Raw genomic sequence first — 22,993 nt, 5'->3', positions numbered from 1 at the left:
GCTGATGATGTCGCAATCATCTCAGACCCAGATAAAGCTCAAACTATGCTCGATTAGTTACTTGGGCAGATCACATTGGCTGGAAAGTCAGTACAGGAAAGACAAAATTTATGGCAATGCATCACACTGATCCTATTTCGTTAACTGTAAATCAAGTACAGTTGGATCAGCTCAACAGCTTCACATACATTGGCTCTCAGATTTGTACTGATAGATCTTCTGACGCCGATATTCGACAGCGATTGCAGAAAGCACAGACGGTCTTTGCTTTCCTTAAAAACCGTTGTGGAACCAACGTTAAATAAGTGTAAGAACTAAAGTTCGAGTCTACTTGGCTTTGGTTCGAACTATCCTTCTTTAATGATGCGAAACCTGGTCAGTAAAGCGACTACATGAAAATGCACTGAAGGTGTTTGAGCATAACTCTCTGCGTAGCATCCTCAGGCTACATCTGAATGATCGCATATCAAACATGGATATACGAGATATCAAGGACGATCAAGGAGCGTCAACTGAAATGGTTTGGCCATGTCTTACAGAGGCTAACAGAGTACTTGCCTCACCGAATCCTTCTAGCTGAGCCACTTAAATCATGGAAAAGACACCAAAGCGGACAGCGGATAACGCTGGTGGAACTTGGTTAAATTAGACCTTGAACCTATTGGGGGGTTTGGAAAGTTTGGTCAAAGATGGACAACTCAATGACTTCCATATGCAAAGCGGCTGGCAGTAGACTGAACTACGTGGTTCAAACAGGTCTCGAAGATCCTTGATACCGGATAAGGTGGAAACGCCTGATTCCCGCCACAAGTACAATTACAAGAAAGAACTTCCATCACTGCTCAGTAACATGTCTCTTTTACGAGACAATTACATAAGACTATACATTTCTTGTAGGTAAAATGTTTATATTTGTTGATAAAATCAGAAAACATCTGCCAAAGTTTTTTTTAACCTGTAGTTGTACACAACATACACATAATTGCTAGTTATATACTTTTCAATGAGTTTCTTGCCTAAGTTGAATCTTTTCCTGTCCTTTTTTATTTGCTTTTTAGCAATATCTCTTATCTTCTTCAATCTATAAACAAAATTTATGGCAATGCATCACACTGATCCTATTTTGTTAACTGTAAATCAAGTACAGTTGGATCAGTTCAACAGCTTCACATACATTGGCTTTCAGATTTGTACTGATAGATCTTCTGACGCCGATATTCAACAGCGATTGCAGAAAGCATAGACGGTCTTTGCTTCCCTTAAAAACTGTTGTGGAACCAACGTTAAATAAGTGTAAGAACTAAAGTTTGAGTCTACCCGGCGTTGGTTCGAACAATCCTTCTTTATTGATGCGAAACATGGTCAGTAAAGCGACTACATGAAAATGCACTGAAGGTGTTTGAGCATTATTCTCTGCGTAGCATCCTCAGGCTAAATCTGAATAATCGTATATCAAACATGGATATACGAGATATCAAGGACGATCAAGGAGCGTCAACTGAAATGGTTTGGCCATGTCTTACAGAGGCTAACAGAGTACTTGCCTCGCCGAATCCTTCTAGCTGAGCCACTTAGCTCATGGAAGAGACACCAAAGAGGACAGCGGATAACGCTGGTGGAACTTGGTTAAATTAGACCTTGAACCTATTGGGGGGTTTGGAAAGTTTGGTCAAAGATGGACAACTCAATGACTTCCATATGCAAAGCGGCTGGCAGTAGACTGAACTACGTGGTTCAAACAGGTCTCGAAGATCCTTGATACCGGATAAGGTGGAAACGCCTGATTCCCGCCACAAGTACAATTACAAGAAAGAACTTCCATCACTGCTCAGTAACAAAAACAGTAATTTCTGAACAAAAACAGAGACGTTTTCAACTGTCTAAGGACTGAAATTCTGTTGAAATCCTTTTAAGGAATAACCTTCCATCTGACATTTTTATGCGAATTAAGGAAATGAGGAACTTTTTGAGCGAATTAAGGAACTTTTGTTTGAGAAGTTCCAAGATTCAGATGTTTTTTATCCTCGTCATTGTCTGGATCCAGCAATTAAGATTTTGTCTTCTAAACCTCTTAATATTCAACAGGAGGCAGTTTTGTCGAAGGGTTATAAGTTCTGTTTTCCAACACCAATCTCCTACTCAAAAATAATTTCAAAGGTGGAGTCAGGAATTATGGCTCCTATAGATAAAGTTGATACTCCTCAAGAACTTAGAGCCGAGATCGTAAGAAAACTGAACACCTTTAATATGAGCTTAATTGGTAAGGACATTTCACAAAAAAATGACATTAAAATACTTTCAGATTTGAAAAAGGATAAATTCCTTACTATCGCCGGAGCCAACAAGGGTAAAACGATTGTGATTATAAACACTAAGGACTATAATAATCAAATGAAATCCATTAGTTCTGACACTATTACATACAAAAAACTTGATTTTGATCCTACAGATAAATATGTAAAATCAACAAGAAAGGAATTTGGGTCAATGAAAAATAATTTTCACATTACCCCACGGTTTTATAACAAATATTATCCTAGGGGTTGTTCGGCACCCAAGATCTATGGTCTACCTAAGATTCATAAGACTGGAGCCCCCCTCCGCCCCATTGTGTCAACTTTTCCGTCACCTGTTTCGAAATTAGGAAAATGGTTGTCAGTAGCATTGCGTCCACTTTTGGGAACACAAAGATCATATTAAAAAAATTCGACTGATCTTACTAAAAAATTGAGAAATTTCACGTTGGAGGATAGTTCAATTCTTTGTACTTTCGATGTTGTTTCCATGTATTCAAATTGTGATCTAAAAAGGTGCGAGGACATTTTAAAAAGTAAATTAGAAAACACTTTGATTTAATACAAGATGTGACTTTAGCCAGTTTGGATATTGAAGTCATTATGAAAGTAATTATCCTAGTAAATGAATTTTCTTTTTATTTTGGTTTTAGAGGGGAGTTTTATAGACAAAGTTTTGGGTTACCTATGGGGAGCTTCTCTCTCTCCTTTATTGGCAAATCTTTTCATAGGTGCTATTGAAACCTCCGCTATACACAGTTTTAGAATTTCCCCTTGTTTCTGGGGTAGGTTCATGGATGGCGTCGTTTGCGTTTAGAAATATGGATTGGACTTCTTAGACCTCTTTTGTAAGCATTTAAATATTATTGATAGTAATATTAAATTTACAGTTGAGTTGAGGAAAATAATAAATTACCTTTTCTAGATATTTTATTAATTAAAAGGGATTTCCATTTACTCTTCTCAATTTACAGAAAACCAGCGCACAATGATAGGTATTTGAGTTTTCATTCTTGCCAGCCTATGTTCGTGAAACGGGGGGTTATGATTTCACTGGTGGATAGAGCCTTTAGAATTTGTTCCCAGGAATTTCTGGATTCAGAATTATTATGCTTGAGGGATATTTTGTTTTATAATGATTACCCAATTTAACACTTTGACAAAATAATTGAAAATAGACGTGTTAAACATGATAGTAGGGTTACTGGGGTTTCTCAGTCTTTAGATTTTGATGTATCAAAAAGTTTCATTTCATTGCCATACGTACCTGGTTTGGGTGAGAATTTTTCACGGATTTTGCGTAAATTTGGTATTGATACATGTTTCCAATCGTTGAGGCCAATGGGTAGTTTCTTTAGTTCTGGAAAGGATTTAACCCGGAGAAATTTAGTAAGTGGGGTGTATAAAATTCCGTGTTCTTGTGGGAAGTTCTATATTGGTAGGACTCACCAACAATTTGTTGAAAGATTTATTGAGCAACGAAATTCGATAGAAAAAACCCTACAATTAAGCAAGCCTCCAGAAACTTTTGTTTAAGATAATTTCTTAAGCCACATTGGCCTGACATCACATAAAGAAAGAAAAACGAGCAAAAATGGGGTTTTTATAGGCCAAATGAAGATACTGAAAAAACGAAGCGAATATTTCGAGAGGACAAACGCCTCTCTTCTTCAGCGCGAAACGAAACGATGTATCAATAAAAGCCAAAAATTAAAAGAATTAAAACCAACTACCTAACAACCATAAAAGCGAGTTATTCGCCAATATCCGCGATTTGCACAAAATCCAAAAATATGAACTGCCATCGACGGATACTAGCAAACAACTGAACAAGGAAAGGAATCAATTCATTCACTCGAAAAAAAAAACGAACCAGCAATTAAATAAGTTGGAAAACTATGTCATTTGATTTCGGATTTTAATTAAGGCATTTATTGAAGACAACCTTTGAGACCTAAGGGGTTGTTAACTTGTTTGATTAGATGATTGGGAAAGTGGTTCAAAGTTTATTTCAGGGATCACTAAAGTATCGGCTTCTCTTTTGAGAAAACCGAAATATGACTCGTTTATTCTTAAATAACCGGAATCTCTGTTTAAAGCTAGACCTAAATGTTGGAATTTATAAATTTCAACAGCTTCTCTGTAGTGCTGGACAATACCTTTATCATTCGAAATAAAACTAGCTTGATTAAACAAAATAGTATGGTCTGGTTTTTCAAAAATGTGCTCTGCAAGGGCAGAGTCAAAATTTTCTGTTTTTTTCCGCTTTTTAAGTGTATTATTAATTGAACTAGAGTGCTGAGTTAATCTATCTGTTAGTCGCTGATTAGTTCTTCCAATATAGCAAAGACCACACGAACAAGGAATTCTGTAGACACCGGAGTTTTCACCTATCGGGATAGGGTCTTTTCCTTGATAAATTTGGGACCTGATAGTTTTACTGGGTCTATAATAAGTGTAAATGTTATTTTTCCTTAGATTTTTTGAAATGTGGTCTGAAATCCCTTTAATGTATGGGAGACCAAGATAAACTGAATTTTCCCTATGATTTGTGTTTTCTGTGGAACTATCTGATAATCTTTTAATGCGTTTTTCAATTACAGAATTTATTAAACTAATTGGATAACCATTCCCAAATAAAATATCTCTAAGGTGGTTGAGTTCTAAATCCAAGAAACGTGTTGAACAAACTTTCAATGCTCTATCAACTAGAGAAGTGACAACTCCTCTTTTCACAGCAGGAGAATGATTGGATGAATAACTTAAGTAACGGTCATTATGTGTGGGCTTTATATATACACTAAACTCGAAACATGAATCATTTCGGTGCACCAGAACATCTAAGAAAGGAAGACGCCTCTCTATCTCTGATTCTTGAGTAAATTTCAGTTTTGGAACAGAGGAGTTGAGCAAGTGAAGAAAAGAACCCAGAGACTCGTCACCATGCTCCCATAAATAAAAAATGTCATCTTTAAAACGAACCCAAAACTCAGGCTTACAAGAACTTTGCAAAATAGCCCTTTCTTCAAGGTCTTCCATGAAAATATCAGCCTGTATTGGAGAAAGGGGGCACCCATGGAGAGCCCATGTTTCTGTCTATAAAAAATGCCTCTATAAAGGAAATAAAAATTAGTTCTATTACCATGCGAAGTAAGCGAAAGAAAAGTCTGATTTAAAAGAGCAGATTTTTATTATATAGACGGTTGAGAATTAAATTTTTGCTGCAAAAACTGTTCAACGTGTTGAGAATCACAATTGGCATATTTTGAATTTGCATCAAAACTGCCAATTCTTGTGTTTGGTTTAACCGAAACTTGCTTTACCTTGGAAACAAAATCAGGGGAATTTTTAATATAGGATTTTTGAGCCTGAATTAGTGGGCGAAATATCACTGATAAGAATTTTCCTATTTTTGCTGTAGGAGAATTAAAAGAAGAAACAATGGGTCGAAGTGGATTACCGGGCTTATGAACTTTAGGAAGACCATAAAAGCGAGGGGACGTGCAACCGCGTGGGTAAAACCTTTTGTAAAACTGATCTGTAATTTCACCTTTTCCTTCTAGATAAGAAAGCTCTTTTCGGACTTCCTGAACAAATTTTTCTGTGGGATCGGTAGCTAATTGTTCATATGTATTAGAATCATTTAAAATTTCTCTGATTTTTTTGTCGTAATCATCTGAATCTAATACAACAACAGTATTGCCTTTATCGGCTTTCGTAAGAATCCTGGAAAGATCTTTTTGTAGTGCGTGTAAGACCAAGTGTTCATTTTTACTAAAATTTTTTAAATTTCGATTATTAATAGAAGGCGAATCCAACAAAGTTTCAACAAATTGTGCTCTAACCTCAGCAATCTCTGAGGTTAGAGCACAGTTGCGTTGTCTGAGGTTGCTGAGGTTAGAGCACAATTTGTTGAAACTTTGTTGGATTCGCCTTCTATTAATAATCGAAATTTAAAAAAGTTTAGTAAAAATGAACACTTGGTCTTACACGCACTACAAAAAGATCTTTCCAGGATTACTACGAAAGCCGATAAAGGCAATACTGTTGTTGTATTAGATTCAGATGATTACGACAAAAAAATCAGAGAAATTTTAAATGATTCTAACACATATGAACAATTAGATACCGATCCAACAGAAAAATTTGTACAGGAAGTGCGAAAAGAGCTTTCTTATCTAAAAGGAAAAGGTGAAATTACAGATCAGTTGTACAAAAGGTTTTACCCACGCGGTTGCACGTCCCCTCGCTTTTATGGTCTTCCTAAAGTTCATAAGCCCAGTAATCCACTTCGACCCATTGTTTCTGCTTTTAATTCTCCTATAGCAAAAATAGGAAAATTCTTATCTGTGATATTTCGCCCACTAATTCAGGCTCAAAAATCCTATATTAAAAATTCCGCTGATTTTGTTTCCAAGGTAAAGCAAGTTTCGGTGAAACCAAATACAAGAATTGGCAGTTTTGATGCAGATTCAATGTATGCCAATTGTGATCCTCATAAGGCCGAACTGTTTTTGGAGCAAAAACTTAATTCTAACCCATCTATATCAGAAAATTCTACTCTTTCGAATCAAACACTTCTTTCGCTTACAGCCCTTTGTAACAGAACTTCTTTTACTTCCATTATAGAGGCATTTTTTATAGACAGAAATATGGGCTCTCCATGGGTGCCCCCTTTCTCCAATACAGGCTGATATTTTCATGGAAGACCTTGAAGAAAGGGCTATTTTGCAAAGTTCTTGTAAGCCTGAGTTTTGGGTTCGTTTTAAAGATGACATTTTTTATTTATGGGAGCATGGTGACGAGTCTCTGGGCTCTTTTCTTCACTTGCTCAACTCCTTGGATCCAAAACTGAAATTTACTCAGGAATCAGAGATAGAGAGGCGTCTTCCTTTCTTAGATGTTCTGGTGCACCGAAATGATTCATGTTTCGAGTTTAGTGTATATAGAAAACCCACACATAATGACCGTTACTTAAGTTATTCATTCAATCATTCTCCTGCTGTGAAAAGAGGAGTTGTCACTTCTCTAGTTGATAGAGCATTGAAAGTTTGTTCAACACGTTTCTTGGATTTAGAACTCAACCACCTTAGAGATATTTTATGTGGGTATGGTTATCCAATTAGTTTAATAAATTCTGTAATTGAAAAACGCATTAAAAGATTATCAGATAGTTCCACAGAAAACACAAATCAAAGGGAAAATTCAGTTTATCTTCGCCTCCCATACATTAAAGGGATTTCAGAACACATTTCAAAAAATCTAAGGAAAAATAACATTTACACTTATTATAGACCCAGTAAAACTATCAGGTCCCAAATTTATCAAGGAAAAGACCCTATCCCGATAGGTGAAAACTCCGGTGTCTACAGAATTCCTTGTTCGTGTGGTCTTTGGTATATTGGAAGAACTAATCAGCGACTAACAGATAGATTAACTAAGCACTCTAGTTCAATTAATAATACACTTAAAAAGCGGAAAAAAACAGAAAATTTTGACTCTGCCCTTGCAGAGCACATTTTTGAAAAACTAGACCATACTATTTTGTTTAATCAAGCTAGTCTTATTTCGAATGATAAAGGTATTGTCCAGCACTACAGAGAAGCTGTTGAAATTTATAAATACCAACATTTAGGTCTAGCTTTAAACAGAGATTCCGGTGATTTAAGAATAAACGAGTCATATTTCGGTTTTCTCAAAAGAGAAGCCGATACTTTAGTGATCCCTGAAATAAACCTTGAACCACTATCCCAATCATCTAATCAAACACGTGAACAACCCCTTAGGTCTCAAAGGGTGTCTGCAAGAAATGCCTTAATTAAAATCCGAAATCAAATGACATAGTTTTCCAACTTATTTAATTGCTGGTTCGTTTTGTTTTTCGAGTGAATGAATTGATTCCTTTCCTTGTTCAGTTGTTTGCTAGTATCCGTCGATGGCCGTTCATATTTTTTGGATTTTGTGCAAATCGCGGATATTGGCGAATAACTCGCTTTTATGGTTTTTAGGTAGTTGGTTTTAATTCTTTTAATTTTTGGCTTTTATTGATACATCGTTTCGTTTCGCACTGAAGAAGAGAGGCGTTTGTCCTCTCGAAATATTCGCTTCGTTTTTTCAGTATCTTCATTTGGCCTATAAAAACCCCATTTTTGCTCGTTTTTCTTTCTTTATGAAACTTTTGTTTCAGCTTTAGCAGAACATATTTGGTTTCAACCAGATCACTTTGTAAAATTTGATGAAGCCTTAGCTATTTCAAATGATAAAGGGTACACTCAATGGGCAAGGGAAGCCATAGAAATTAAAAAACATATGTTTGCTAACCTTTCGATAAATAGGGACACAGGTAATTTGAATATTGACCCAATTTATGATAACCTTCTAAAGAGTGAATCAACAGTCAATAAGGGAGTTAAGATTTTAAATAATCACCAGGGGACTATTTTACCTGCTAGACCAAAACGATTTGCTTCAGTAATAGCTAACAAAAGGATTATTTCACAACAGAATAATTAAAGTAATTTACAATTTTTTTTTATTTTTCCTCAGTTACTCAGTTTATCTTGTTCTTCTTGTGTTTCTTTCGTGCTGAAGACGCCTTGTTTGGATACAGGCGAAATATCCGCGTTGTTTTGCATTTGTCTTTTCTTTTCTCTCCACTGGCCGCAGTCTCGTTTGTTGTTTTTTTTTTCATTGAGATTTTTCTCTTTGTTGGTTTTTGTCATGGCTGGCCAGTTCGGCTTAAGATCTTTCATTCGTCAATTGTACGGGCAACAAAATGTCACTTCTGTCAATTATTTTTTGTCTTTGGTTAAAAAACATGCAAATTTGTTAAATCAACAAATTTTCTTAAAAAATTGCAAGAAGGAATCGGTGATTCCGAAATATTTAAAATATATACCCATTTTGGAATTGAAAATCAATCAAAATTAAAAAACAAATTAAGCCTAACGACTTTAAATCACGTAATTTCTGAACAAAAACAGAGACGTTTTCAACTGTCTAAGGACTTAAATTCTGTTGAAACCTTTTAAGGAATAACTTTCCATCTGACATTTTTATGCGAATTAAGGAAATGGCCATTAGATCTTTTCGCCATGATTTTCATTTGTTAAAGGTTCATCTGGATGACAAGTTGAATAAACTTTTGTTTGAGAAGTTCCAATATTCAGATGTTTTTTATCCTCGTCATTGTTTGGGTCCAACGATTAAGAATTTGTCTTCTAAACCTCTTAATATTCAACAGGAGGCAGTTTTGTCGAAGGGTTCTAAGTTCTGTTTTCCAACACCAATCTCCTATTCAAAAATAATTTCAAAGGTGGAGTCAGGAACTATGGTTTATATAGATAAAATTGATACTCCTCAAGAGCTTCGAGCTGATATTGTAAAAAAACTAAACACCTTGAATAAGAGCTTAATTGGAAAAGACAGTTCACAAAAAGTGATATTAAAATACTTTTAGATTTGAAAAAGGATAAATTCCTTACTATCACCAGAGTCGATAAGGGAAACACAATTGTAATTATGAACACTGAAGACTATAATAATCAAATGAAATCCATTATTTCTGACACTATTACATACAAAAACTTGACTTTGATCCTACAGATAAATATGTAAAATCAACAAGAAAGGAATTGGAGTCATTGAAAAATAATTTTCACATTACCCCACAGTTTTATAACGAATATTATCCTAGGGGTTGTTCGGCACCCAAGATCTATGGTCTACCTAAGATTCATCAGACTGGAGCCCCCCTCCGCCCCATTGTGTCAACTTTTCCGTCACTCGTTTCGAAATTAGGAAAATGGTTGTCATTAGCATTGCGTCCACTTTTGGGAACACAAAGATCATATTTAAAAAATTCGACTGATCTTACTAATAAATTGAGAAATTTCACGTTGGAGGACAGTTCAATTCTTTGTAGTTTCTATGTTGTTTTCCATGTATTCAAATTGTGATCTAAAAAGATGCGAGGACATTTTAAAGAGTAAATTAGAAAAACACTTTGATTTAATACAAGATGTGACTTTAGCCAGTTTGGATATTGAAGTTATTATGAAACTAATTATCCTAGTAAATGAATTTTCTTTTTATTTTGGTTTTAGAGGGGAGTTTTATAGACGAATTTTTGGGTTACCTATGGGGGCTTCTCTCTCTCCTTTATTGGCAAATCTTTTCATAGATGCTATTGAAACCTCCGCTATACACAGTTTTAGAATCTCCCCTTGTTTCTGGGGTAGGTTCATGGATGATGTGGTGTGCGTTTGGAAACATGGATTGGACTCCTTAGACCTATTTTGTAAGCATTTAAATGGTTTTGATAATAATATTAAATTTACAACTAGATCACTTTGTAAAATTTGATGAAGCCTTAGCTATTTCAAATTATAAGGGGTAAACTCAATGGGCGAGGGAAGCCATAGAAATTAAAAACATATGTTTGCTAACTTTTCGATAAATAGGGACACAGGTAATTTAAATAGTGACCCAATTTATGATAACCTTCTAAAGAGTGAATCAACAGTCAATAAGGAGTTAAGATTTTGAATAATGACCAGGGGACTATTTTACTTGCTAGACCAAAATGATTTGCTTCAGTAATAGCCAACAAAAGGATGATTTTGCAACAGAATAATTAAAGTGATTTACAGTTTTTTTTATTTTTCCTCAGTTACTCTGGTGTCCTCACTGAAATAACTCTATAATAGCATCTTTTCCCTACGTGGATCAGTTTGCGCCAATTGTATAATTTTTTTTGGTGGTGGTTTTATTGGTTTTTAGTTTTAGCTTGGTTTTTTATCTTGTTCTTCTTGTGTTTCTTTCGTGCTGAAGACGCCTTGTTTGGATACAGGCGAAATATCCGCATTGTTTTGCATTTGTCTTTTCTTTTCTCTCAACTGGCCGCAGTCTCGTTTGTTTTTTTTTTTTTCATTGAGATTTTTCTTTTTGTTGGTTTTTGCTCAGTAACATGTCTCTTTTACCAGACAATTACATATGACTATACATTTCTTATAAGTAAAATGTTTATATTTGTTGATAAAATCAGAAAACATCTGCCAAAGTTTTTTTTTAACGTTTAGTTGTACACAACATACACATAATTGCTAGTTATATACTTTTCAATGAGTTTCTTGCCTAAGTTGAATCTTTTCTTGTAGTTCTTTATTTGCTTTTTAGCAATATCTCTTATCTTCTTCAATCTATAGCGTGAATTAATCATATAAAAGAAGAAAAAGAAAAAGAAGTGTCCTTCATTATCCACTTACTAAATAATTTTCTTACACCCCTATTATAACTTTTTCCCTGGTTTATCTTTTCTACTATATTACCGCACTTTGTTTTTACGTTCTTAATTACTTTTGTCTATTTGCAATTCAAATCAAAACCACAATTTGCCTCCCCCTGAGCTTACTATGGTATTTTAACATTCTATGATTCATCTTATCTTAAAATATAAAACCAAATAATACAAACATTTTATTCACAAATTCACATAACAAACTAACTGCAAGGATTTTAACTTTATTTCACTTATTAAAAACTTCGATCTTGGAATAAAGGTATTAGTAGCCACAGTTAGTTTATAGGAAACTAGAAGTACTACCGCACAAAAATCTTTCCAGTCACATCTAGAGTAGCCACGAACCCTCAAGTTAAATGACAAAGTTACCCGAGAGACGATAAGACGAATTAAAAAAAAAAACACAAAAGAAACATCAGATTACAACAAAATTCCATTATCGTCGTCCTCTTCCAGGTCAACACAGTTCATTTCAGCTAGTACATAAGAGCTTGATCTATGATCTTCAATAACATAAAAATCAATGATGCAACCGTCACCAAGTCTTACATCACATTTTTCAATCTCTTTGACTTCTAGAAATAGAAAACAAATAATTTAAATGTTAACAATCTGAATGCTACAGTATTAAATTAAAACTTTTTTGGTCATACAAAACTTATCGGGCAAACTTACTAAATCTTTGGTAATGAAAAATAAAGATAAAGTTCCAGAAAGAAAGAAACAAAAAGACCAAAAAATGACCATTGCCAGTGAGAAACAAACCAGATCATACACAGCTCAAACTGCTGACTTCAAAAATCAAAATTGAATGGTTTAGCTTATAGTATTTAGTTACTTATGGTTGGAACTAATTAAAGCTCAAAACAAGAAAAAACTGCATCGTGAATAATTTTATTCTTGAAAGTCAATTTAAGCTTCACCTTGAGGTGCTAAATGTGAAAATTTGAAATTTCTGCGAACATATTGGTTTGATTTCAATCAGTTAAATTGAAAACAAAACTCTAGAACATGAAGTTTCAATAAACGGTAAACATATTTCAAATGAACCTGATTTCTATGTTAATTAATACAAAGGAAAATTATAAAATTTTTCCAAAAAAAACGACAGTAAAACCTAAAACAAGGAGGAATATAATAAGCTAAAGTTAAAACGAATGAAAAGTAAATGAATAATCAAGTCAAATTTAAATTTAAGGCGTTACTATGAATGAACAAATTAAGCCTAAAACGATCAGAAATTAAAGTGAATTACAAATTCAAAGGTAAAAAGAAAAAGAATTTACTGCAAATAAAAAAAGGACAATGTATTTCTCGCTATGTTAATGTTTGTCTTAATGTAAAAAAAAAAAAATCATAATACTAATCATGTTCACTTGAAAGAATGTTAATATTCTTTAATTTATTATTAATAGAAAAAACTTTTCCCATAAAATTAGTTTTTCAAAGAAAAGTAAAGAACTCCATTAAACCAAAAATGAGCAAAAATAAAATCAAATAATCTACCAAGCGTGTCGATAAATAAATGAAACCCAAAACGAACAGATATTACAATAAATAACAGAGTCAAACTCAAAACGAGCAGAAATTAACATGAGTAGGACTCAAAACCCTTAAGCCTTCCCAAGGCCAGAACATAATTTGCACTTTACTGAAAAAATACAAATGTTTTTACTTTTATAACTTTAATAAATAAAATAGTATTAACATTTTGATTGCTAAATATCAGTATATGTATATTAAACTGACAATTCACATTCGTTTGTATTTTTTCAATAAAGGGCAAATTATTTTAAAATAAAAAATAAAGGGCAAATGGGAAGGCTTTGGGGTTTTGAGGGGCTTGCCCTGAGGGCTGTGGGGGAGTATACTCCTCAAAAACATAATTTATATCTGGAAATAAAATACACTGAACAAAATGGCTGTCTCAAAATTTTGATTGGACGTGTTTCGGGAAATGGTGGGTGTAGAAGCGGTGTTAGTTGCCTTCCAATCACTTTTGACTATTAAAAAAGGGTACTAGCCCTTTGAATTTCCAATTGAATGAGCCCTTTTCAAGTTTCTACGACAAAGATTTCAATAAAAACCTTATATGTCCCCAGGGCATAATTTATAACCCTTACCCTGAAGACTGTGGGGGGACTGTCCTGCTTAAATGTATAATTTCCAAAGCTTTAAACAGCGTAGAACAAACGGGCTATCTACAAATTTTGATTGGATGTGCTTGATGAAAAGGTGGGCGTTGAAGGGGTGTTAGTTGCATCCCAGTCACTTTCGACTATCAAAAAGGGCACTAGCCATTCCCATTTCCAAACAAAGGAGCCCATTTTGAAGTTTCTACGACAAAGCTTTCTATAAAAAACTTTATATGCCCCCTGGGCATAACTTACAACCCTTGCCCTAAGAGCTGGGGGGGTTGTCATCCTCAAAGACCTAATTTCCAGAACTTTCAACTACGTTGAATTAAATGGCTATCTCAAAATTTTGATTGGATGTGTTTCGGGAAATGGTGGATGTGGAAGGGGTGTTAGTTGCCTTCCAATCATTTTTGACTATTAAAAAAGGGTACTAGCCCTTTGAATTTCCAGTCGAATGAGCCGTTTTTCATGTTTCTACGACAAAGATTTCAATAAAAACCTTTTATGCCCCGGGGGCAAAACTTATAACGCTTGCCCTGAAGACTGTGGTGAGAACATGCTGCTCGAAGGTATAATTCCCAAAAATTTGAACTGCGTAGACCAAAATGGCAATCTCAAAATTTCGATTGGATGTGTTTGGGGATATGGTGGGCGTGGAAGGGGTGTTAGTTGCCTTCCAATCACTTTCGACTATCAAAAAGGGCACTAGCCATTTCAATTTCCAATCGAATGAGCCCATTTTGAAGTTTCTAAGACAACGCTGTCTATAAAAATTATATGCCCCCAGGGCATAGCTTACAACCCTTGCCCTAAGGGCTGTGGGGGTTTTCAAACTCAAAGACCTAATTTCCAAAAGTTTCAACAACATTGAACGAAATGGCCATCCCAAATTTTTTATTGAATGTGTTTTGGGAAATGGTGGGCGTTAGAGGTGGGTTAGTTGCACTCCAATCACTTTCGACTATTAAAAAGGGCACTAGCCCTTCAAATTTCCAATCGAATGAGCTTTTTTTGAAGTTTCTACGACAACGCTTTCTATAAAAACCTTATATGCCCCCAGGGCATAACTTACAGCCCTTGCCCTGAGGGCTGTGGGGGAGTGTCCTCCTCAAAAATATAATTTATATCTGAAAATCAGCTACGCTGAACAAAATAGCTGTCTCAAAATTTTGATTGGATGTGTTTGGGGAAATGGTGGGCGGGGAAGAGGTATTAGTCGCCTTCCAATCACTTTTGACTATTAAAAAGGGCACTAGCCATTTCAATTTCCAATCGAATGAACCCTTTTTGAAGTTTTTACGACAACTATTTCTATAAAAACCTTGTATATCCCAAGGGCAAAACGTAACACCCCTGCACTGAGTACTGTGGGGGATTGTCATCCTCAAAGACCTAATTTCCAGAACTTTCAACTACGTTGAATAAAATGGCTATCTAAAAATTTTGATTGGATGTGTTTTGGGAAAAGGTAGGCGAGAGAGTGGGGTTAGTTTCCCTCAGATCACTTTCGACTATTAAAAAGGGCACTAGCCCTTTGAATTTCCAATCGAATGAGCCTTTTTTGAAGTATATACGACAACGCTTTCTATAAAAACCTTATATGCCCCCAGGGCATAACTCAAAACCCTTGCCATGAGGGCTGTGGGGGAGTGTCCTCCTCAAAAACATAATTTCTATCTGGAAATCAACTACGCTGAACAAAATGGCTATCTCAAAATCTTGATTGGATGTGTATCAGGAAATGGTGGGTGTTGAAGGGGTATTAGTGGCCTTCCAATCACTTTCGACTATTAATAAGGGCACAAGCCACTCCAATTTCCCATTGAATGAGCCCTTTTCGAAGTTTCTACGACAATTTATTCGATACCAAGTGCCCTGGTCTAAAGGAAAATAATAATAAATAATACATTGTGCCAAAATCATTCTTATATGCCCCCAGGGCATAACGTAAAACCCTGGCTGTGAGGGCTGTGGGGGAGTGTCCTCTTCAAAAACATACTTTCGATCTGGGAATCAACTACGCTGAACAAAATGGCTGAACAATATCTCAAAATTTTGATTGGATGTGTTTGGGGAAATGGTGGGCGTGGAAGGGGTGTTGCCTTCCAATCATTTCCAATTCAGTTGCCTTCCAATCACTTTCGACTATTAAAAAGGGCACAGGCCACTCCCATTTCCAATCGAATGAGCCCTTTTCGAAGTTTCTACGACAACTCCTTCGATACAAAGTGCCCTTGTCTAAAGAAAAGAAAAGTATTACATTGTGCCAACATCGTTCTTTACTTAGGCAGCTCTATTGCGCTGCCTATGATAACAATTATCAATTCCCTTTAAAATTTCTTTTTGTAAAATGTTTCCTCAGATTATTTTCTGTTCATTTTTTAAAATAACTTAGTTTTGTTATGTATTCTTTGTAGAAATAGTATGTTTTCACCGAACACGAAGAATTTTTTTCTTGTTTTCTTGCATTGAAAATCGATAGGAACAAAATTTCTTCTAAACTTTTTGTCTTCACCAACGTCCTCTTGGCCCATTATAATTGCGCAATAATCTTTAAAACGATTGGAGGAAAAACGTTTTTCGGGCGTTATGAATCACAAAAGTATATTTTTTTCAAGACATCTTGTGTTCGTGAAGGTGTTTTTGGAGTAGTATACATTCTGGTATGCTTAGAGTTCAGTATAAACAGCAAATTCGGCCGTCAAAGGTGATAGACTTAACGAAAATTATGTGTGTCATGAATCAACACAACTAATTTTTTTCCAATTTTTTTTTATCTTTATTAAGGTTTCCATGGATCCATTTACGACATTGCAAGTCTCAAGTCAAGCGACAAAGACAAGTTTGGATTTTATTTACAAGTTTGTCTTCAACGAGGTCTCCTTGGCCTAGTCTAAATGCCCTGTATGGGTCAAATCGATAAAAAAACTTTTTGGCACATTTTGCTGCATCGTGAATCAATGCAATCATATTTTCTTCAAAATATCTTGTCGTTGTTGAGATCCTCTTTGCTCTTTCAATATATCTTTCAAGTTTCAAGCCAATCAAGGATCATAGATCTGTCTAAGAACCTGTAAGTTTCAAAACGACCGCCAAAAACAAGTTTGGAGATTTCTTTAAAATTTTTGTCTTCAGTGAGATTCCCCTGGCCCCGTCTACATGCCCTGTTAACTTTAAGTAGATCAAAGAAAAAAATTGGGTGCATTCTGCTGCATCATGCATCGAAACAATCAGATTTTGTTTAGAATACTTACTCGTTGCTGAGGTTCCATTTGCCCAGTCTACACACCTTTCAAGTTTCGAGACAATCAGAGACCATTATTTTTGGGCTCCTTTCGGGCGCGACAAGCATTACAAGTAAATTTACCTTCAAAACTTTTTGTTTTCATCCAAATCTACTTAGCTAGGTCTACAATCCCCATAAATAAGCATAAGAAGACCAAGGAGCAAAAGGTCTTTCGGTGGATATTTTGGGCATCACAAATCAAAACATCCAAATTTAACTTCAAATCAGTTTTCTACATTGGTGTGAACCTCAGCCGGGGGCTTATCGATACAATTTCAGAACGATCGGAAAAAAGTAAATTTGTGGTTAATTTTTATACATCACGGTTCTTTTGTTCTTCTTGTCTGTACTGATTAAAACATTCCAAGTTCTGTAAATACTCTTTGTCTGAAAAGATCGAGTCTGATCCACAGCTGATCAGAGAAAAAGTTCCTCAGCCCATTTTCGGGTCGTGTTTCCGGGTAAACCAAGTTTTTTGAATATTTTATGCTTACATTAGATTCTCCTTGGCCAAAGGAGTTGTGGATAAAATTTCCAAGCAATTCAAAAGACCAAAAAAAATGGTCTTTTGTTTGCATTTTGGTCTCCTTAACCTAAGAATTTGTGGATGTAGGTTTCTGTTTGATAGGAAAAAAGCAAGTTTTTGACCCATTTTTAGACCTCATTTCCGGGGAAAACAATATTTTCTTGATTTTTTTTTATTTACTTGGGTTCCAGGAACTTGCAAATATAAAATGATTACAAGCCTAATGTAATATATAACTTTTGATGCCAGTTTTTGGAAGTCCTTATTACCCAGTCGAACATTTTTTGTTTAACGTTAGGATGCACTTAGACAGGAAATTTGCAGATCTAACTTTCAAAACAGTAGATATGATATAGTTAATTATACCACTGCCATAGGAAGCACTGAACCTTATCAAGTTCATTTCCTTTTGAAGGCCAACGAGCTCTATGAAGGCCAAGGACTTCTGAGAGCCAATAAACTGTATCAAGGTCAGGCACTCCTGAATGTCACTGTCTGTCCTTGAGTTGTGCAATGGCTTAGTCGTGCAAACACAATCCATTTCTTTGGCCTTGATAGATTTGAGGTTTCCTGAACTCTGAAGAGACCCGGGCAATGCAATTTCACTTTTCTTGATGCTATTGTGAAACAGGTTGCGTAATGATCTAAGATATTCGCTAAGCGTTTTCCAATGATTTCAGAAATATTTGACTGGTATACTCTTGATATTATTGCGAAACAAATTGCGTTATGATCTAAGCTGTTAGCTAAGCATTTTCCAATGATTCCAGAAATATTGGACTGGTTTAAGATTTGAACTGGGAATCCTAAGGATGAAAGAATGATGTGCTAGTCAACTGAACTAACAACTCGACGCTAATAAATTGTTCTTAGAAATATACTGACAAAAACCCTCGCGTGTCACCTTATGAATGAACATTTAAATGAAATGAGCAGTATCCTATTATAGCATCGGACCACATCCATTGAATTTATGAATTTTTAATATTGGAGTATTCATAAAATAGAAACGAATGCAGTCATATACATTTTAGGCAATGATACGACAGCCCTTAGTCGTCAATGACCCAACCTCCAAGCACTCCAATGCCCCCCTAACTTTTTGCCCCCCTCTTTATTCAAATTTCAGACTCTGATCCAATACCTTTTGAAATGGATTACATAGTATTGAAGTATGCATAAAGTTGAAACTAATAGTCATGCACATTTTAGACAAACTTTTTGTTAGGAGGAATGTCTTGACGATAATTATTTAAATTTCCGAAGAGAGTAAAGTCTGAGGGGATGCAGACTCCTATATGTTTGGCAATCCTTTTTGAGGGATGTCATAACAATAATTATTTAAATTTCAGACTCCTAGCTAACACTTTTTGAAAAGGATTACATAGTATTGGAGTATGCACAAAGTTGAAACTAACAAAGTTGTATACATTTTAAACAATCTTTTTTTGAGGAGTGTCTTGAGAATAATTTTAAATTTTCGAAGAGTGAAATCTGAGGGGATGCAGACTCCTACATTTTAGGCAATATTTTTTTGGAGGGATGTCATGAGAATAATTATTTAAATTTCAAACTCCTAGCCAATACCTTTTGAAAAGGATTACATAGTTTTGGAGTGTGCATAAAGTTAAAAATAATAAATTCGTATACATTTCAGACAATCTTTTTGGGGGGAGAATGTTTTGACAATAGTTATTCAAATTCCCAAAGAGTGTGAAATCTGAGGGAATGTAGACTCCTACATTTTAGGCAATCTTTTTTTGGAGAGATGCCATGACAATAATTATTTGAATTTAAGACTCCTAGCCATTCCCTTTGGACAAGGATTACATAGTATCGGAATATGCATAAAGTTGAAAGTAATAAAGTCGTTTACATTTTAGACAATATTTTTTTTGGAGAAATGCCTTGACAATAATTATTCAAATTTCCGAAGAGAGTGAAATCTGAGGGGGTTGAAAAGGATTACATAGTATTGGAGTAGTACTGCTTAAAGCATAGTATTACTTAAAGTTGAAACTAATTAAGTCGCTTAGATTCTAGACAATCTTTTTTGGGAGGGATTTCTTGACCATAATTATTTAAATTTCAGACTCCTAGCCAATATCTTTCTGAAAGGATTGCATAGTACTAAAGTATGCATAAAGTTGAAACTAATAAAGTCGTATAAATTTTAGACAGTCTTTTTTTGGAGGGCTGTCTTGACAATAATAATTTAAATTTCAGACTCCTAGCCAATAAGTTTTGAAAAGGATTACACAGTATTGGAGTATGCATAAAGTTGAAACTAACAAATACATATACATTTTCGACAATCTTTTTTTGGAGGAATGTCTTGACAATAATTATTTAAATTTATTAAGAGAGTGAAATCTGAGGGCATGCAGACTCCTACATTTTAGGCAATCTTTTTTGGAGGGATGTCATGACAATTATTATTAAAATGTTATACTCCTAGTGAATATCTTTTGAAAAGGATTACACAGTATTGGAGTATGCTTAAAGGTAAAATTAACTAAGTCGTATACATTTTAGACAACATTTTTTTGGAGGGATGTTTTGCCAACAATTATTTAAGTTTCAGAATCTAGCCAATATCTTTTTAAAAGGATTATATAGTATTGGAGTATGCATAACGTTGAAACTAATAAAGTCGTATACATTCTAAACAATCTTTTTTTCGAGGAATCTTTGACAATAATTATAAAAATTTCCGAAGAGAGTGAAATCTGAGGGGATTCAGACTCCAACATTTTAAGCAATTTTTTAACGTCATGAATAAAAAAAAATCTCGAATTTAAAAAAACGTCTCGAAGTTAAGAAAAAACGTTTCAAAGAAAAAAGTCTCGAAATAAAAAAAAACGTCTCAAAGTTAATACAAAAATGTCAAGAAGAAACAAAAACTTCTCTAATTAAAAAAAGTATCTAAAAAAAAACTTCTCAACGTTAAAACAAAAATATCTCGAAGAGAAAAAACTTCTCGAATTAAAAGACGTCTCAAAGTTAAAACAAAACGCCGCGAATAAAACAAAAACGTCTCTAAGTTAAAACAAAAACGTCACGAAGAAACAAAAACGTCTTAAAGTTAAAAAAAAAATGTTACAAAGAAAAAAAGTCTCGAAGTTATAAAACGTCTTAAAATAAAAAAAAATTCTCGAAGTAAATAAAACGTCTCAACGCTAAAACAAAAATGTTACGAAGAAGCAAAAAAGTCTCAAAGTTGAAACAAAAACGTAATGAAGAAACAAAAGTCTTGAATTTAAAAAAAAAACTTCATGAAAAATAGCGTTTCGAAGTTAAAAATTGTTTCGAAGAAAAAAACGTCTCGAAGTAAAAAAACATCTCGAAGAAAAAACCAATCGAAGATAAAAATCGTCACAAAGAAAAAATGTCTCGAAGTTAAAACGAGATGAACGGGATTCTTTTTAAAAGTTGAGATATATTATGTGGGAATTTATAAAAATTCAGTCAGACACAGACACTACTACCAGGTTCACAAGTGGTGTACTAGAGGCTGAAATAAATGGAACATAGGAGACACTTTGAAACATGTCCTTTCAAGGAGTCTATGAGAGAAACATTCCGACGAAACCTCCTGCTTTAACTGGAAGCTATAACACTTGTGAGCGATACATGAGATTAAGAATCTATAGTGAAAACTATATTAATTTTCGTCTGCAACCACCACGATATTTCTCCCGACCTTTAGTGTCACAAGAAAAACGTACTGATCTTAAACGAGAGGATTTTAAACTAAGGACGTTTAATGGAAGGTGGCTTCACTACCCCAAGTGCTGCCATCTATTCCGATTTAGACATAGATGGCGGCACAAGCAATTTTTTTTACCTCCAACCAGTTACCTACAGCCAACCTACAATAGCACCTTTTTTCAAATAAATGCATTCAAGTTAGGTTCACTTAGCGTGGCGCGCCATGCTAAGTGTACATAAATAAACCTAACTTGAACCTGTTCATCCTTCCAATGTGCAAATAATACTGTTCGAAAAATATGATAGACTAAGTAATGTCAATAACCAACCACAGAGTTCCACGGGGCCAGCCGCATAAAAAAATCATGTTCACCAATGATTACAACGATGATGAATTTTTGTATGCCCTAGCCCTATTTCTTTTATATGAATCTTCTCGGCCATTTCTAAAAAAAATGAAGAATTCCAGTTGGGGGGCTTTGCTTTTCTTTATCTTTTATTTTGCTCTTCGTAATCCCTTTTTAGTAAACTGTACCTCCTTTCCCAAGATCTTTGTTGTGCTTTCGAATTTTCTTGGGGTGGTGAAGGTATCCTTTCTTCCCCTAGTTTCTTACTTGACCATTCTAAAAGTGAGTTTCTCTCCATTCTAGTTGTTTTATTTCATTCAATATTTTCGTCCTCATCTCTTCCAGATTCTCCTTACGATTTCCATTATCCACGTGTTCTAGATTGGCAGCAATAGACTCATAAGAATTAGTGCAATCATGATAACAGCCTTTATAATAAATATCTATTTTTATTTCAATACTTTCATCCATCATAGCTTAGTTTGAAACTAGTAGATCTATTTCTTCGAAGTAGAAATATTCTAAAGAATAAAGACGGGTTAAGCTTGTGGTTCATTGATTTCAACAAAATCCAAGTGCCTTAGGGCTAAATTATTACGCAAACTTAATATTCAACGCTAGAGAAATCGATCTTGCAAGAGTTCATTTACTCAATTCTTTGTGACGTTTTTAAACTTTGTTTTAGTTACACAGCTGTTTTTTTAACTTTGAGACATTACTTTTCTTCGTGACGTTTTTGTTTTAATTTTGAGACGGTGTTTTCTTCGTGATGTTTTTTTTACTTCGAGACGTTTTTGTTTCTTCTTGGCGTTTTTGTTTTAACTTTGAGAAGTTTTTCTACTTCGAGAGGTTTTTTTCTTTGAAAACTTTTTTTTAACTTCGAGACTTTTTTTCCTCATGATGTTTTTGTTTTAACTTTGAGACATTTTTGTTTCCTCGTGACGTTTTTATTTAGCTTTGAGACATTTTTTACTTCAAGGCGTTTTTTTAACTTTGAGACGTTTTTTTTCTACTTATAGAAGTTTTTTTATCCGAGACATTTCTGTTTTAACTTCCAGAGGTTTTTTCTTCGAGATGTTTTATTTTACTTCGAAATGTTTTTGGTTTTTCGTGACATTTTCGTCTTAACTTTTAGACTTTTTTTTAACTTCGAGACGTAATTTTTCTTCGTGACGTTTTTGTTTTCACTTTGAGACATTTTATAACTTTGAGAAGTTTTTATTTACTTCGAGACGATTTTTTTTCTTCGAGACGTTTGTTTAACTTCGAGGTGTTTTTTTCTTTGTCAATTCAAAAGATTGCCTAAGACGTAGGAGTCTGCATCCCCTCAGATTTCACTCTCTTCAGAAATTTAAATCATTATTGTTAAGACATTCTTCCAAAAAAAAGG

General features: G+C 34.5%; 1 protein-coding gene across 1 annotated transcript in view; it reads right to left on the bottom strand.

The window, feature by feature from the left end:
* Nucleotides 1-11,758: 11,758 nt before the first annotated feature.
* Nucleotides 11,759-22,993, bottom strand: part of LOC148939419 (uncharacterized) — a 353,303-nt gene continuing 342,068 nt past the window's right edge. The window contains exon 10 of the mRNA XM_089106560.1: nucleotides 11,759-12,170. Coding sequence (XP_088962686.1) covers nucleotides 12,016-12,170 — 155 coding nt within the window. The 3' untranslated portion in view covers nucleotides 11,759-12,015. The remainder of the gene's footprint in view (nucleotides 12,171-22,993) is intronic.

The sequence above is a fragment of the Artemia sp. Qi Xiang Cuo genome, chromosome 21, assembly GCF_049724085.1.
Source record: "Artemia sp. Qi Xiang Cuo chromosome 21, ASM4972408v1, whole genome shotgun sequence".
Taxonomy (NCBI): Eukaryota; Metazoa; Arthropoda; class Branchiopoda; order Anostraca; family Artemiidae; genus Artemia; species Artemia sp. Qi Xiang Cuo.
This window is presented reverse-complemented; position numbering and strand designations above follow the sequence as displayed.